The sequence below is a fragment of the Kogia breviceps genome, chromosome 7 (genome assembly GCF_026419965.1).
Source record: "Kogia breviceps isolate mKogBre1 chromosome 7, mKogBre1 haplotype 1, whole genome shotgun sequence".
NCBI lineage: Eukaryota > Metazoa > Chordata > Mammalia > Artiodactyla > Physeteridae > Kogia > Kogia breviceps.
The window spans coordinates 22,421,041-22,436,314 of record NC_081316.1 but is presented as its reverse complement, the minus strand read 5'-3'; the positions used below and the strand labels follow the sequence as shown (position 1 = coordinate 22,436,314).

At 59.5% G+C, this 15,274-nt stretch overlaps 1 protein-coding gene across 12 annotated transcripts in view; it reads left to right on the top strand.

Moving 5' to 3' along the window:
• PHRF1 (PHD and ring finger domains 1) overlaps positions 1–14,883 on the top strand; it is a 28,123-nt gene extending 13,240 nt beyond the window's left edge. For 4 of the 12 annotated variants that reach the window (XM_067037930.1, XM_067037931.1, XM_067037929.1 and 1 more), the window contains 13 exons: positions 3,345–3,442; positions 3,709–3,884; positions 4,368–4,546; positions 7,051–7,247; positions 7,906–8,033; positions 8,482–8,663; positions 9,056–9,175; positions 9,689–9,843; positions 10,460–13,051; positions 13,285–13,430; positions 13,628–13,897; positions 13,991–14,119; positions 14,532–14,883. In XM_067037930.1, coding sequence (XP_066894031.1) covers positions 3,345–3,442; positions 3,709–3,884; positions 4,368–4,546; positions 7,051–7,247; positions 7,906–8,033; positions 8,482–8,663; positions 9,056–9,175; positions 9,689–9,843; positions 10,460–13,051; positions 13,285–13,430; positions 13,628–13,897; positions 13,991–14,119; positions 14,532–14,675 — 4,516 coding nt within the window. In that variant the 3' untranslated portion in view covers positions 14,676–14,883. Of the gene's footprint in view, positions 1–3,344; positions 3,443–3,708; positions 3,885–4,367; positions 4,547–7,050; positions 7,248–7,905; positions 8,034–8,481; positions 8,664–9,055; positions 9,176–9,688; positions 9,844–10,459; positions 13,052–13,163; positions 13,431–13,627; positions 13,898–13,990; positions 14,120–14,531 lie in introns of all 12 variants that reach the window. The other 8 variants (XM_059068031.2, XM_059068029.2, XM_067037935.1 and 5 more) reach the window with 6 other exon arrangements.
• Positions 14,884–15,274: the final 391 nt, after the last annotated feature.

The window sequence follows — 15,274 nt, the reverse complement described above, 5'->3', positions numbered from 1 at the left end:
TTGTTGGTCATGTCATTTGCAAATATTTTCTTCCATTCAGGAAGTCTTTTCGTTTTGCCAGTGTTTGCTTTGCTGTGCAAAAGTTAAGATTTAAAGTTTAATTAGGTCCCATCTGTTTATTTTTGCTTTTATTTCCTTTGTTTTGAGAGATCCCCAAAAATATTGCTGTGATTTATGTCAGTGTTCTGTTATTGTTTTCTTTTAGGAGTTTTATAGTTTCCAGTCTTACGTGTAGGTCTTTAATCCATTTTGAGTTTATTTTTGTATATAGTGTGAGAAAGTGTCCTAATTTCATTCTTTTACCTGAAGCTGTCCAGCTTTCCCAGCACCACTTATTGGAGAGACTGTCTTTCTTCAATTGTATATTCTTGCCTCCTTTGTTGTAGATTAATTGACCATGTAACTGTAGGTTTATTTCTGGGCTCTCTTTTCTGTTTCATTGTTCCATGTGTCTGTTTTTGAGCCAGTATTGTACTGTTTCGATTATGGTAGCTTTGTAGCATAGTCTGAAGTCAGGGAGCGTGATACCTCCAGCTCAGTTCTTTCTCGGTATTGCCTTGTCTGAGCCTACAATCCTTGATTATGTTAATTCTTTATATCAGGTTCTGTTTCGGGGAGTTCCCTGGTGGTCCAGTGGTTAAGACTCCGCATTTCCAGTGCAGGGGGTCAGGTTCAATCCCTAGTCAGGGATCTAAGATCCCACATGCCGTGTGGTGTGGCCAAAAAAATAATTGTTTCAATTTTAGTAGTTTTAACAGTGACTCTTGGGGATTTTTGCAACTTCATCAAAAATATTTTTTGTTGTAAAGTATATTTATAAACGTATTTATTTTTTTATGTGCTTGAATTTAACAGATAAAGCAAGTACATAAAAATTGTGATAAATCTAAAACATTAAAACTGATAAAAAATATAGTGATTCGTATGCTTCTGAATATCCTCACTGCTAATATTTGCCATTAGCTAAATTTTCTTACAGTTAAGTCTTTCGGCTAAAGTCGCAAGTCTACAAGTCTAAGATCAATCTGTAATAATGGGAGATGCAACTGAATTTTTTTTAATATAAATTTATTTATTTGTTTTTATTTTTGGCTGTGTTGGGTCTTCGTTGCTGCGCATGGGTTTTCTGTAGGTGCGGCGAGTGGGGGCTACTCTTCGTCGCAGTGCGTGGGCTTCTCATTGCGGTGGCTTCTCGTTGTGGAGCAGGGGCTCTACGCATGCAGGCTTCAGTAGTTGTAGCCCGCGGGCTCCAGAGCACAGGCTCAGTAGTTGAGGCTCACGGGCTTAGTTGCTCTGCGGCGTGTGGGATCTTCCCAGACCAGGGCTCGAACCTGTGTCCCCTGCATTGGTAGGCAGATTCTTAACCACTGTGCCACCAGGGAATCCCTGTTACTCGTTTTTAAATGAGTAAATCACAAGCCTGTCTATAGATATGTGGATATGCCAGATTCTGTCACTGTTATATGAAGCAAGGTACAGATGATTTGTAGGTATTTTTTTGTTTTGTTTTGTTTTTTGCGGTACGCGGGCCTCACTGTTGTGACGTCTCCCATTGCGGAGCATAGGCTCCGAACGCACCAGTTCAGCGGCCATGGCTCACGGGCCCGGCTGCTCCGCGGCATGTGGGATCTTCCCAGACCGGGGCACGAACCCGTGTCCCCTGCATCGGCAGGCGGACTCTCAACCACTGCGCCACCAGGGAAGCCCCGGCTTGGTTTTTTTTTTGGCCGTGCTCCGTGGCTTTGGGGATCTTAGTTCCCCAACCAGGGATTGAACCTGGACCCTGGCAGTGAAATAGCCAAGTCCTAACCACTGGACCGCCAGGGAGTTCCCGCATTTGTGTTTTATGTAGCGGTATTTATTCTCGAGGGAGGACCTCTCTGCCGCGTGGCTGTGGCTCCCAGTGGGAGGAGGGTCATCCATGTGCTCAAGTGAGAACTGCAGGCCGGTCCTGCTGGGTGATCACGGGGCTGTCCCAGGTTTGAGCCCTCAGCCATCTCCTCTGGAGGGACTAGTGGGTGCAGACTGGCTGGGCAGGGTGCCTGTCACTCCCACAAGCCTCTGCTCCCAGGCCCTGGGGCTTGGTGGAGAGAACAGGGTTGAACCACGCTCGATCCTGGGGACACTGTCAGAAGCTACCACTCAGGGCTTCCCTGGTGGCGCAGTGGTTGAGAGTCCGCCTGCCGATGCAGGGGACACGGGTTCGTGCCCCGGTCCGGGAAGATCCCACATGCCGCGGAGCGGCTGGGCCCGTGAGCCATGGCCGCTGAGCCTGAGCATCCGGAGCCTGTGCTCGGCAACGCGGAGAGGCCGCAGCAGTGAGAGGCCCGCGTACCGCAAAAAAAAAAAAAAAAAAAAGAAGAAGCTACCACTCAGTTCTTGGATGTTGTTCCTGAGACCATATCCTGGAGGATCTTCTCAGGCTGAAACCTAGTTGGGGTTCTGGGTGCTTCCCAGTCCTTGGTGCCAGCTTGCCGCGTCCCAGGAGGAGCGGCCTTCCACCGTCCGTCCCCAGGGTGCTCGGGTGAGGTCCAGCCAGGTGTGGGTCTGTCTTGGACCCTCACACAGGGCAGGGGCTGTGAGCGGCACGCGGCTTTGAAACTGAGTCCAGCCTGGGCTCGGGTGTTCAGTTTGGGCTCGGCACTGGTTTCCACCTGGCTCGGCGCCATCTGGGACATTGGGATGGAGTTTGGAGGGTTCCGGCACCGGTGGCCCACGCCAGCGGTGGCTCCTCCCCAACTGCTTCCCTTGAGGACTAGTTAGAAGCAACTGAAAAGCAGACGCTGTTGGGCGGTGCTGCCGTGCACAGTGTTAGTTCCTTGGAGACTGGCCTCCCAGGATGGTGGCTGCCACCGTGCCACCTCCAGGGTCCAGCTACCGCGCTCTTAGCTCTGTCCCTCCAGATGGTACGTCCCCCGGGGAGAGTTTGGCGGCCATCAGGGTCCCCTTGGAGGGCAGAGATGTGCAGAAGCCTGCGGTGGGGGTCCGTCCACCCAAATGCCGGTGGGAGAGCGAGAAGACAGGTGTCTGCAGCTCCAAGTGCGCAGGCCTCTGAGCAGGTGCCTCCCCCGTGGCCTCGGGTGGGGGCATCCAAGTCAGTCCTGGCAGAGCTCACGGTCGGGGAGGGGGAGCTGTGTCCCTGGTCAGGGCCCCGCCCTCATGACTTCACTTAAGCTTCGTCACCCCCACAGGCCATTTCCAGGTGCCATCGCGTTGCGGGGTTAGGGCTTCCACACGTGAACTGGGGGGCCACGAGATCCACAGCAGGGTGTGTTGTTGGGAGGCCTGTCATAGGGCTCACTTGGTTGGGACAGTGAGGCTGGGGACACCGTCTCGTTTCCTAGGTACCACATGGAGTGTTTGGACCCCCCTCTCCAGGAGGTGCCAGTGGACGAGTGGTTCTGTCCAGAATGTACTGCCCCCGGGACCGCCCCTGCTGCTGGTAACACACTGCCCCCCCTCAGGCGGCCCAGACCCTTTCTGAGGGGCCAGCCCCTCGTCCCGGGGAGATTGCGTCCGGCTCTCCAGCAGGGGCGGCTTTCGGTTGCACTCCTTGCAGGGGCAAGGGCTGGAGACAGGGGGTTGGCTGATGGGGGTCTAGGGGCCCAAGCTCCAGGGAGACACCCCCTGTGCCCCGTTTCCTGGAGCCCTCCTACCAGGGCCAGAGCTCAGCAGAGTGCACGTCAGCCCAGGGTGTTTTCTTCCAAGACGCGGGTCCCGTGAGTGAGGAGGAGGTCTCCCTGCTCTTGGCCGACGTGGTGCCCACCACCAGCCGGCTTCAGCCACATGCGGGGAGGACCCGGGCCATCGCCAGGACACGGCAGAGTGAGAGGGTCCGCGCGACGGTGAACCGAAACCGGATCTCCACAGCCAGGAGGATCCAGGTGGGTGCTGGTGGCCTCGCATCCTGGCCGCATGCAGGGAACAAAGCCAAGTGGGCCTGAGGCGGCGGCAGCAGTGGAGAGCTGGCCCTGGGGGTGCCGGGCAGTCGGGTCCAGCCAGTGGTTGGTGACCCGGCCCATAGGTGTATCGTGGAAGCTGCCGGGGGTCCCCTGCCTTGCAGCTGTCACCTGCCAAGGCCATAGTACTGAACTGAGAGGAGCTGAGAGGACTTCGTGGGGAACGTGGTCCTGGGACCCCACCACAGATGCCCACAGTCCCTCCTGGCACCTCCGCCCTCCACTCTGAGGCCCGCGAGCCCTCCTTGTTCTGCATCCTTGCCTGGCCTGCTCCTCGGGAGGCCTTCCCAGACCCCACTTCCCACTGGGCCCTTGGGGAGCCCCAGCAGCCTGCCTGCTGTCTGCTGCTACCAGGCTGAGGCATCCAGCCTCCCAGGTGCTCAGGGGGCTCCTCGGGGCTCCCTCAAGGGGCCTGAGGCGGCTCCAGCCCCGCTGACCAGCGCCGTCCCGTGCTGTGTAGCACGTCCCGAGGTACCTCGTGTCTTCTCTGCTGGACGAGACCATCGAAGCTGTGGCCGCTGGGCTGAGCACAGCTGTGTACCAGCACTCCGGGCCGCGAGCCCCTGCCCGTCGGAGGAGGAAAGCAGGTAGGCCTGGCTTGGTCTCTGGCTTCCCGTGGTCGCTGCCATCCCTGTAGCCTGGTTTCTGCAGACCATTCCGCAGAAGGCCCTGCAGGCCCAGGGGTCGGTCTGGTCCTTCCCTCTGAACCCCCCGAGGTGCTGTTTATGCAGCAGTGCTCTGCATGTGCATCAGGGTGACACAGCCTCCACGAAGTTGATCGGGAAGAGTCCCCAAGTACCTTGTGGAAGATTCGCGATGTTTTCTCTAAATTGGGCAACACACAGCTGAAGCCCCATGCCTGGCTTTTCTGGGTGGAAACAGCTAAAATTATTAATTCAGTGTCTTTGCTGGTTTTGGCTCTGTTCACGTTTTCTAGTCCTTTTCTGTGTTAGTCTCGGTAATCTTGTCCCAGTAAGTTCCATTTTTTCTTTGGTAGTCGACATCCCTGCCTGGGGAGAAGCTTTCACCCCAGTTTAACATCCTTGGCGATTTCTGGGTATGTGTTCCATTTATATTCGTGGGTTGGAATTCTCCAAAGAAGAGTTTTCCTTTTTCTTCTTGACAATTCATTTAAACCGGTAGATGTGGTCTCCTGTTTCATTCAGTGGGTTGCAATCTGTGGTCTTTTAAAAATCAGCAGTATCGAGACATACGTTTTCTGTGATGAGCACATCCACTCTTGGGCATATGGTTCCCGGTGAGACTGACGAGGCTTCCAGCCGGTGCCCCCACTCCCCAGGCAGCCCCTCCAGGCACCTGCCGCCCTGTCATTGGCGCTAGCCGTGCCATCCTCACTTCTCACTTGTGAGGTCTTGAGTGTGTGATCTGGTTTGTTGCTCAGCAGAGTGATTGGGGGACCTGTGGACGGGCGTCCGGGGTTAATTTCTGTTTGTTGGCGAGGAGCATGCCATGGCACGCACCACCCCAGCTTGTCCTCCTGCCTGTGCCGGGCATTTGGGTTGGGTCTATAATAAAGCTGCTGTCAGTATCTTTCCTGCGGGCCGGTGTTTGCGTTGCTGTGGGTCGGTAGAGAGCGGTAGACTAGTTGGTGCAACTGGTGAACGTGTGTTGGAGGTGACGCGCCCCCTGCGCTCCCGTCAGCAACGTGTGCGTTGTAGCTGTGCTGTGTTCTTGCCCACGCTCGTCCTCCCCACCCCCAGCGGGCGTGTGTGTGTCAGGTTCTGCTGCCCTGCGTGGCCCCACCGGGTGCCGAGCTCATGTGTGTTCCCGGAGAGCCCTTGCCCCCGGAGAGCCCTTGCCCCTGGAGAGCTGAGCACAGAGAAGACACCCGAGGGCCGCCGGTGGGTGGTCCTGGTTCGCATCCCCGTGTAGTGGATGGAGCCAGGAGCTGTACCCCGAGGTCACGCTGATCACTGCCTTGAATCTCAGGATGAAGGAGGTTTTGCTTTTCATATTTTCTGTCTGAATCTCCTCTCGTGTCCAGGGTCTCACTTCTCAGCCCCAGCAGTTGCTCCCTTGCATTTCACAGACCCATCCCAGGATAAGAGCCGGAGGTGCTGCAGCTCCTAGAGAGACCGGCTCACTTCTCCCTTTGTCCCGAGTGGCCCCCACATTTGGCTGTTACATCTTTGCTGTGAATATTTCACACTTAAAAGAAATTAATTAATTTCTTGGCAGCGTTGTGTCTTCGTTGCTGTGTGCGGGCTTTCTCTAGTTGTGGCTAGTGGAGGCTACTCTTTGTTGCGGTGCACGGGCTTCTCATTGCGGTGGCTTCTCGCGTTGCAGAGCACGGGCTCTAGGCACGCGGGCTTCAGTAGTTGTGTCTCGCGGGCTCTAGTTGTGGCGCATGGGCTTAGCTGCTCCGCGGCATGTGGGACCTTCCCAGGCCTGGGCTCGAACCTGTGTCCCCTGCATTGGCAGGTGGATTCTTAACCACTGCACCACCAGGGAAGCCCAATGTTTCGCACTTTTTACAGACGTAGTCACACTGTGGCAGCGCAGGGAGACAGGAACAGCACCCTGGGACCGTCTTGCTGTGGCCTGGCGACTCCTGGCTGGGGCTGCTTCATCTCTCTCCACCCCCTCCTCCTCTGTTATTTTGAAGCAGATCCTCGTTTTGCCTCTTAAGTGTCTCACAGTATGTTTGTGGAAGAGGGAGTGTTTCTTTTGATTTAACTGCGAGGAGCTTTTACACCCCAGGGGGTGAGTGGTAATTCCGCAGCAGGGTGAAACAAATGGTCGGTGTTGAAGGTTCTAATTGTGTCACAAATTGTGATGGAATTAAAAAAAAAATAGTTTATCTGAATCTCGAGCCAGAGGAGATCTGTGTTGCGCCAGTGGCTGCCTGTTAAGTGTCTATGTCCTCTTGACTGGGGGTGATGCAGGGTCTCCTGTCCCGGCGCATCCCTCGTGGGCAGGTCTTACCTGTTACGGCCGGGCGGCTGGAGCCCTGAGGCTGGCTCAGGTGCCGGTGGGCGTTTCATTGGGTTGGTTGGGTGTTTTCAGGGTTGCTTGGGTTGGGGTTGGGGGTCCTCCCAGCGGGCAGCTCCGCCAGGCTCTCTGTTCACAGTCAGGCAGCCCCGGGGCTCAGGTCTCAGATCCATGAAGTCACGGAGGAGGTGAAGGAGAGGCTTCCTCCTGACGGGCTGCTTCCAGGAGTGCAGTTTCCGTGGACAGCACGGGCTCGCTGGCGCCTCCGTCTGTTTCCTTTGTTGAGCAGTTCTCAGAACCCCCGAGCTGCTTGTAGCATCCTTCAGTGGAGATCAGGTAGGGCTTTTAGCTTCATCGCGAGGTCACAGATTCAAGTGTAGCGGAAGTGCTTTAACAGCACACGTCTTCTCGGAACCTGCTGTTTCTGTGCTGGGGTTCCTGAGAGTTCGGGGGTGCTGGAGCGTCACAGAACTAGGGCACCCTGTGGCTGCCATGACTCATCCCCAGTCAGCCCGTAGCGCCCCAGGGTGGCTGAGGGGGACGGAACGCTGCTGGGTTTGCAATGTAATCCTCAGGATACGTTTTACTGGACACGTACCGTGAGGTCGTCTGTTTCCAAGCCTCTGGGAGAGTGCTTCTCTGGGGTGAGACCACCAAGTGGATACAGAGCTGGGAGCCAGTGTTTCCTTTTACTTTTGATTATTAGGGTTTGTGTTTTTTAATTTAATTTTGTTTCATAATTGTGTAAAATAATCCGCTGGTTCTAATAATCAGGTCTACAAATCAAAATAGGCTCAGACTCACTCTGTTCTTGCTTTGCGCTGCCTTCCCCCTCCCCTCCTCTGTGGCAAAGTATGTAAAACCCTATAACCAAAAAAAAATAAAGAGGAAGGCTCCAGGCCGGGATGGACAGTCGTCATCCCCTGGGTCTTGGGCGGGGACACCTGGGGTGGGACGCACAGTGAAGTGTGTGCTATCGATGTGCTCTTCATAGGAAGACGGAAGAAAGTGTCAGGAAGGAAGAAAACCCAGTCCAGACCATCTGTGAAGAGCAGGAGCTCGGGGACAAAGTCCAGGAAACGCCAGGGTCGTGTGAAGAAGAGAAAAGAGAAGAAGATAAAGGTAGCGTCGGAAGGGGGGGTGGGTCACACTGGGCAAGCTTCAGTCCTGTGTGTAGGTAGATAGTGGGAGTCATAGAAGGACCGTTTTTTTATAATTACTTAGAGATTCACCGATAAGTATGCACGTTTCTGCAGCATGGATTGAAGATGGGGCTGAGACAAGATGTGTTGTGGGCCCCGCAGAGCAGCTCTGGGACCGCAGGGGGACGCAGGGGGCTGGGCTACAACCCGTCAAGGCGCTTGCTCCCTGGGGTGCCGGCACCCGGTGTGAGCCAGGTGGGGGTGAGGCCCAGGCGGGGTCCTCACGTGTGATGAGTACACGTGACCCTCAGGCTGCAGGGTTGTGGCCACTCGGCCCAGCTTTTGGTGCTACGGATCCATAGTTGGAATGGAGGCTGTAGATTTCAGCCCTGTGGATCAGTGTTTCTTCCTCTGTCCTCTGGGTTCAGAATGAAGCCACAGCTCGTTCCCGCATCGCGCGGACGCTGGGCCTCCGCAGGCCAGCCCATGGAGCCTGCATCCCCTCGGTGTACAAGCCTGCAGACCCCTCTCTGGGGCTGATGCGTGCAGACATTGGGGCAGCCTCTCTCTCCCTGTTTGGAGACCCCTATGAGCTGGACCCCTTCGACAGGTGACTGCAGAGGGGGAGCTGGGGGGGCTCACTCTTTTCCTAGGCCCGTGGACATGTCGCCGCTGGTGGAGGCCTGGCTCACCCTCAGAATTCACATTTGTGAAATTCCTGCTTCCGAGTTCTCAGAATTCTGTATCTACTCATCCCCTAATTTGGAGAAAGATCTAATTCACACGCCTGCCCCCCACCCCGTCCCCGCTCAGTGACCCGGGTAGCTGCCAACAGAAAACCGCTGCACGGGGCCTGGGTTCAGTGTTGAGTCGCGAGGGCTGCCGTGGGGGCAGTGCTTAGCCCCTCGCCTGTGCCACGTGCTGCTGAGATGTTGGGGGGTGGCTCCCTGGGCCCCGACGTCCAGGGTCACCCCATGCCCTTTGGCCTGTGTCCCCCTCCAGCAGTGAAGAGGCATCTGCGAGCCCTGCTTCCCCTCTGAGCGCCAAGAGGAGGATTCTGTCCCGGTCAGCCCTGCGGTCGCACCAGCCCGTGGCCAGGCCCGTCTCCATGGGACTCTCCAGGTGTGTCCTGGGGGACAGGATGGCCAGGGCGGTGGTGCGGGGTGGGGCCCCAGGCGTGCAGGGACCGCAGGCTCCATGTAGGGCTGGCACTCTGCCACCCGGCACCCACGGCCTCTCGTGTGGCCTGTCCTCTGGCTCTTGGGTGAGGAAGTGCTGCGGCCGGTCCCAAGCCAAAGGCGTGGGGACGAGGTGACAGCCCCAGAGGCTGCCTCCGTGTGCCTAGCTCTGCTGCAGAGCCCACAGCAGGGAGGGGCCGGGCAGGGAGCCAAGCTTTTTCTGTTTGACCCTCCAAAAGAAAGACTTAACCACCAGTCAGTGTTGCTCATGAGCTCCTGCCTGTTAGTGAGTGGAGCCGGGGCCAAAGCCTCAGACGACTCCACCCCATCTTCCTTTAGTTGGAGCTGCCGGGTGGGTCTCACCCCTCCCCTCGGGGCCCCTGCCTGCTGCCTGGGTGTGGAGGCGTATGGGTAGGAGGGCCGTGACGGCTGGGCCTGCCCCGGGTTTGCCCTGCAGGAGGAGTGCTCCCGCCATGGCGCCCCAGCCAGAAGTGGATGTGGACCCTGGCCCTGACCTGCTGGGGAGCATCCTGTCGGGCCAGAGCTTCCTGATGATGAACGGCGCCGACATCGTCATCCACCGTGACGGCTCCCTCAGCGCCAAGAGGGCAGGTGAGGAGCCTCTGCACACGGCCTGCTGTCCCCACCTCTGCGCGCCTGGAGATTAGGACACGCGTTCCTCCAGGGACAGTCATGTGGTGTGACCCAGCGGCTCTAGGGTTTGCTTCTGAGCAGTAGGTGAGGGTGCTGAGGGACTGAAGATGCCTGTCCTATCGCTTTCTGATACCACATCTGTTGGGGGAGTTTCCAGGCAGCCCACAGGCCCTCCTTGCTGTCAGCAGCCACCGTCTGTTCTCACAGCTCCAGGAACCAGTGTGGAGCCCTCTCCGTGGATCTGGGCCCCAGCGGGATTCGGGCCTGGGGGGGTCTGGCCGTGGAGGGCAGGGTAGGCTACCTGGGCACGGTCAGTGGTAGACTGGGGTGCTACCCTGTTTTCAAGTGTCCATGACGGGCTCAGGCCCCTTCTGATCCACAAATAGCGTGAAGATGGTGTATGAAGCAGAAGGGGCAGGTGGGCAGCAGCAGGGCGAGCCTCCGGCCCCGTCCCTGCGCCCAGCCAGAGCCAGCGGGGGTGGGCATCATGCCCCGTCGGGAGGGCGTTTGAGAAAGCTGGAGCTTTTTGAGGACAGGGGTGGGAACTGATGGCTGTTTGCCTTTTGTCTTTTAGCGCCAGTTTCTTTTCCGCGAAACTCAGCTGGTCCCTCCAGAGGGGCAGGAGGCGCCAGGCTTGGGGCCTGCCTGCTGCCCAGAGGGACTCGACCAGGAAGTGGGCCAGAGAGCTCGGCGCCCAGCTGTCCAGGCAGGACCGCCCTGGGCACTCCCCTGGCCCCGGCCCCGCCCGCAGCTGCCCAGGTCCCTGTGCTCGCGTTGGGGGCAGCTGTGAGGCTGGACTCCTCGGTGACCCCTCAGTCAGGCCAGGCTCAGACCTTGTCCAGCGCAAGCAGACCCAGCTTAAAACAAAGTGACGGCCCCCGATTTAATGGCGACAGCAAGCACCCTCCGCCTCTTAGGTCTGCGGCATCGAAGACCTCAAATGGTAGCTCTAACTCACCTTCTGAGAGCACGGTGCTGGGACAGGCTCCAAGACCAGCTCCCAGGAGGACGGACATCTCCGAGCTCCCCAGGATACCAAAGATCAGGAGAGACGACCGGCGGGTGGGCGAGGTCCCCGCCGGCGGGCAGAGAGTCGAGATTCCCAGCTCCTGCATCAGCCGGCTGACGGGCAGGGAGGGCCCCGGGCAGCCTGGCTGTGGCGCCAGGGCAGAGGGTGAGCCCAGCAGCAGGGGTGCTCAGGAGCCCAGCACGCGCTCTGGGGGTGGCCCCCAGCCCCCTGCCCCGCTGGGCCCCTCCCGGGGGAAGGGTGTTGGCTCCACCTTCGAGAGCTTCAGGATCAACATTCCTGGGAACACAGCCCATTCCGGCAGAGTCCTCAGCCCCGGCTTCTGTAACACGTTCCGGCCCGTAGACAGCAAGGTGCAGAGAAGAGAGAGCCCGGTGCCCCTCTTCTCCGTCAGGAAGACGAAGCAGCTCAAGAGCGAGATCTATGACCCCTTCAACCCCACGGGCTCGGACTCCAGCTCAGCCAGCAGCAGCCCCGAGCACCCGGGCTCTGGCCTCCTGCCCTCTGAGATCACGCGCACCATCTCCGTTGACAGCCCCAAGGCCCCAGCGCTGCCGCCCGTGCGCTGCGTCACCTCCTACACGGTGCAGACCGGCATGAGGAAGGAGCCCGAGCCCCCCCAGGGGCTCTGTGACCTGCCCGAGCTCCAGGGCGAGGAGGGGCCCGCGGCACAGGCACAGAGGCTGTCCCCGCCAGGGCCCTGGGGGGACGAGGACCCACCACCCTGCAGCTCCTTCTTTGGCTCAGAGGGGCGGACGGTGACTTGTGTGACTGCAGTGGAGCCGGATGCCCCACCCAGTCCAGACACCCTGCCCGCGACCACCCACAGGGTCGTGGAGCTGCGGTCCCCCACCCGTTCCCGCTCCAGGTCCAGGTCCAGCTCCCGCGGTGGGAAGAAAGCCCAGAGGCCGAGGGTTGCCACCAGGGAGCACCGGAGGGCCCGCTCAGGGTCCCGCTCCTCACGCTCGGGGGATAGAAGCTCGCAGTCTGCATCGCCACCAGCAGGTGAGGACCAGGCCAAGAGGCACCGGCCCAAGGCCCGGGATCGGAGGTCTTCCAGTGACCGCTCCAGCAGCCACGAGCGCACCAAGCGGAGGAAGGCCAAGGACAAGAGCAGGGAGAGGAGGAGGGGCTCCTGGGGCCGAGGCCGGCGGAGGTCCCGCTCCCGCTCCGGCAGCCCCGGCAGCTCCTCCCACGAGCATCGCGAGGGCAGGAGGAAGAAGAGGCGGAGGTCGGGGTCCCGGTCTCGGGGGAGGGAGTGCTCGCCCCCCAGCAGCCTGGAGAGATCCCGGAGGCCCAGGCACCCCCGGGAGAGGAGGGAGCGGCCCGACAGGGAGAGTGCTGCACGGCCCCGAGACAGGCGAGGCTCCCGGGAGAGGAGGCGGCGTAGGTCCAGGTCACCCAGCCCCGAGCACAGGCCCCGGGAGCATCGGCGGCCTCGGTCCCGCGAGAAGCGCCCACGGCCCCGCCCCCGCTCCCCGGAGAGGAAGTTGGCCCCGAAAGAGGCTTCTCCGGCACCCCTTCCCCAGGGGGAGCCCAGGCCAGACAGGGAGCCCCTGGCCTTGGCAGGAACAGATGCCTTGCTGGAGGGGCCCGAGGCTGACAAGCCCCCCACAAAGGTACCCCCAGTCCTGGAGGTGCCAGCCGAGTACCCCCCCGAGGATCTGGATTACGGTGACTCTGTGGAGGCAGGGCACCTCTTTGAAGACTTTTCAAACGAAGCCATCTTCATGCAGCTTGATGACATGAGCTCCCCACCCTCCCCGGAGAGCACGGACTCCTCCCCAGAGCGAGGCTTCCTGCCCAAGCCCGCTGGGCCCCCGGCTGGCCAGCAGCACGACGCTGGCCTGGCCGTGGCCATCATCCGCAGGGAGGTGTCTCGGATCCACGGTGAAGATGTGGTGCAGCCCCTGCCCAGGATGGAGAGCCCTCGAGAGAAGCACTTGCTCCAGCAGGACGCGGCTGAGGCAGCCACAGCTCCCTGCACTCTGGGAGGCCAAGCCATGGGTGGGGCACCTGCGGGGAAGGAGGAGGGTACCTCTCAGAACCCCCTGCTGCGGGCTAAGGCGCTGGTGAAGAGAGTCACCTGGGACCTGCAGGAGGTGGAGAGCGGTGCCCTGGCTGAGGACAGAGGCCTGCGTGAGTAGGCGCTTGGGCGGGGTGGGGCAACGGGCGGGGTACAAGGATGGCTCAGAGCGACCACCACGGAATCTTCTCCCTGGATGGCTCATGGGCCTCCTTGGTCATGCAGGGAGATGGCCACAGCCTGACCTGTGGTCCTTGCTGCTGGGATGCTTTTCTGGAATTTACCAGCCAGGAAACGGCCTTCTGGCGTGGCCACAGAGCACCCACCCCCCTGTGTTGGCCCTCAGGGACGCCGCTTCACAGGCCGCAGAAGCCCCGGGAAACCGAGGACGCGGGCCCCGTGGCTGCGTTCCAGCAGGCTTCCTTCTCTGAGCTCCCTCCCCCTGGTTATGTGCTTCCAGAGCCTGGCTTTCCTGATGCTGATCCTTCTCAGGTGGGCGCCTGGGCTGGAGGAATGTGGCCTTGGGTTTAGGCTGCGCGAGCTGGGCCAGCTTGGGGCTGAGGACCTCACGCACCAGCCCCTTTCTGCCGGGGCATTTAGTGGTTCGAGAGTGGGGGTTGGGTGCGCGTTGCCAGGGGCACTGGGGCACTGAGCTCTGCGGAGGCTGAGCGGGCTGTGCTCTCGCCCAGGTACAGAGTCCGAACCTGCCCCCCACCCTGGCTCTGCCTTCGAGTGTCCCACCATACGCACCTGTCAGCCAGCCTGCGGTCCAGTTCCTCTTGCAGGGGAGCCTGCCCCTGATGGGCTGCGGGGTGGCCCAGAGCCCGGCGCCGGTGCCTCCCGTCCTGACTACGGCCTCAGAGCCGGCTGGTCATGCTACCGTGACCGCCACTGCCAACAGCTCCGAGGAGAGGACAGCTGCTCCCAGGCCAGCCTCGGAGAAGACCAAGAATGAGGAGGTGAGTCCCACCCCTCCTTCCTCCAGGTACCGGCGCAGGCAGGTGGGTGGGAAGCCAGGGGCCGATGGTCTCACAAATGTCCTCTCCTCTAAGTACATGAAGAAGCTGCACGTGCAGGAGCGGGCCGTGGAGGAGGTGAAGCTGGCTATCAAGCCCTTCTACCAGAAGAGGGAGGTGACAAAGGACGAGTACAAGGACATTCTGCGCAAGGCCGTGCAGAAGGTGGGAATGGGGTCCTTGAGCCCAGAGAGAGGGGCTCCGGCCCCAGGGTCGCTCGGCTATATCCTGGCCGCAGCTTCAGGCCAGTTGTAGCCACACCTCATTGATGCTTGGGGGGGTGTAAATGCTGGTGTTTGTGAGGGGCTTACGACTGTGTCCTTGTGACTTTCGTTAAAGAGGCTAAATGACATAAGATGTTTAACCCAGCTCACGGGTAGGAAGTGAGACCCTGAGAGATGGACATGCCGGCTGATCTCAGTGGGACCCTCAGCAGCCCTTGAGGTGGGCAGAGCAGGCAGGCGTAGGTCAGGCAGCCTGCTGTCCCTCACAGTGTGGTCCCCAGGGCCCCATCCCCATGGTCCCTGACCGTGCGGGTGTGAAGGGACGTCCGGGTAACTGTGCTCCCCTCCCCCAGATCTGCCACAGCAAGAGTGGGGAGATCAACCCCGTGAAGGTGGGCAACCTGGTGAAGGCCTATGTGGACAAGTACAGGCACATGCGCAGACACCGGCGGGCTGAGGCCAGTGAGGAGCAGCCTGCCCAGGGTGCCGAGGGCTGAGGCCCGCCCGGGGCCCTTATGGCTGGAGCAGCCGAAGCAGAAAACTCCAGGCACGCCTGCCCTCCCGTTTTCAGGGTTTCTGGGATCGCACGTGGTCTGTGCACTTGTCTTGCTCAGTTTAAAACTGGACTTTTATATGTATATTATAGACACACACTGTTCCCATTGTGTTCTAATTTATCAAAAACGGATTATCTTTAGAAATGTCTTGATTGGCTCGGTACTTGAAAGGGGAAACCGGTGCTTCTCCCACACATAACCATCTGGTCCCAGGGTTCCCTTGTCTGCTCATTGTGTTTTGCAAGTGATTCCTCAGGTTTACACTTAGGTCCGCCACCTCCCAGGCAGAGCAGTGTTGGCAGGTCTCGAAGGCCAGGGACAGGCCTTGGGCGCAGCACAGATGGAGCCCTGTTCACGGCGGAGGGGTCCCAGGTGCTGCCTCCTCCGGGGGGCAGGGGGGAACATGTCTCCTGAGGGGCCCTTGTGCTCTTGGAGCAGTTTATTGGCTCTGAAGCGCGGCCCGAGTTTCTTACTGTGAAGTCAGGAGAACGGGTGTTTACAGGAGGTGTACGTGGGCGGGGGTGGGGGCAGGGGGCTCC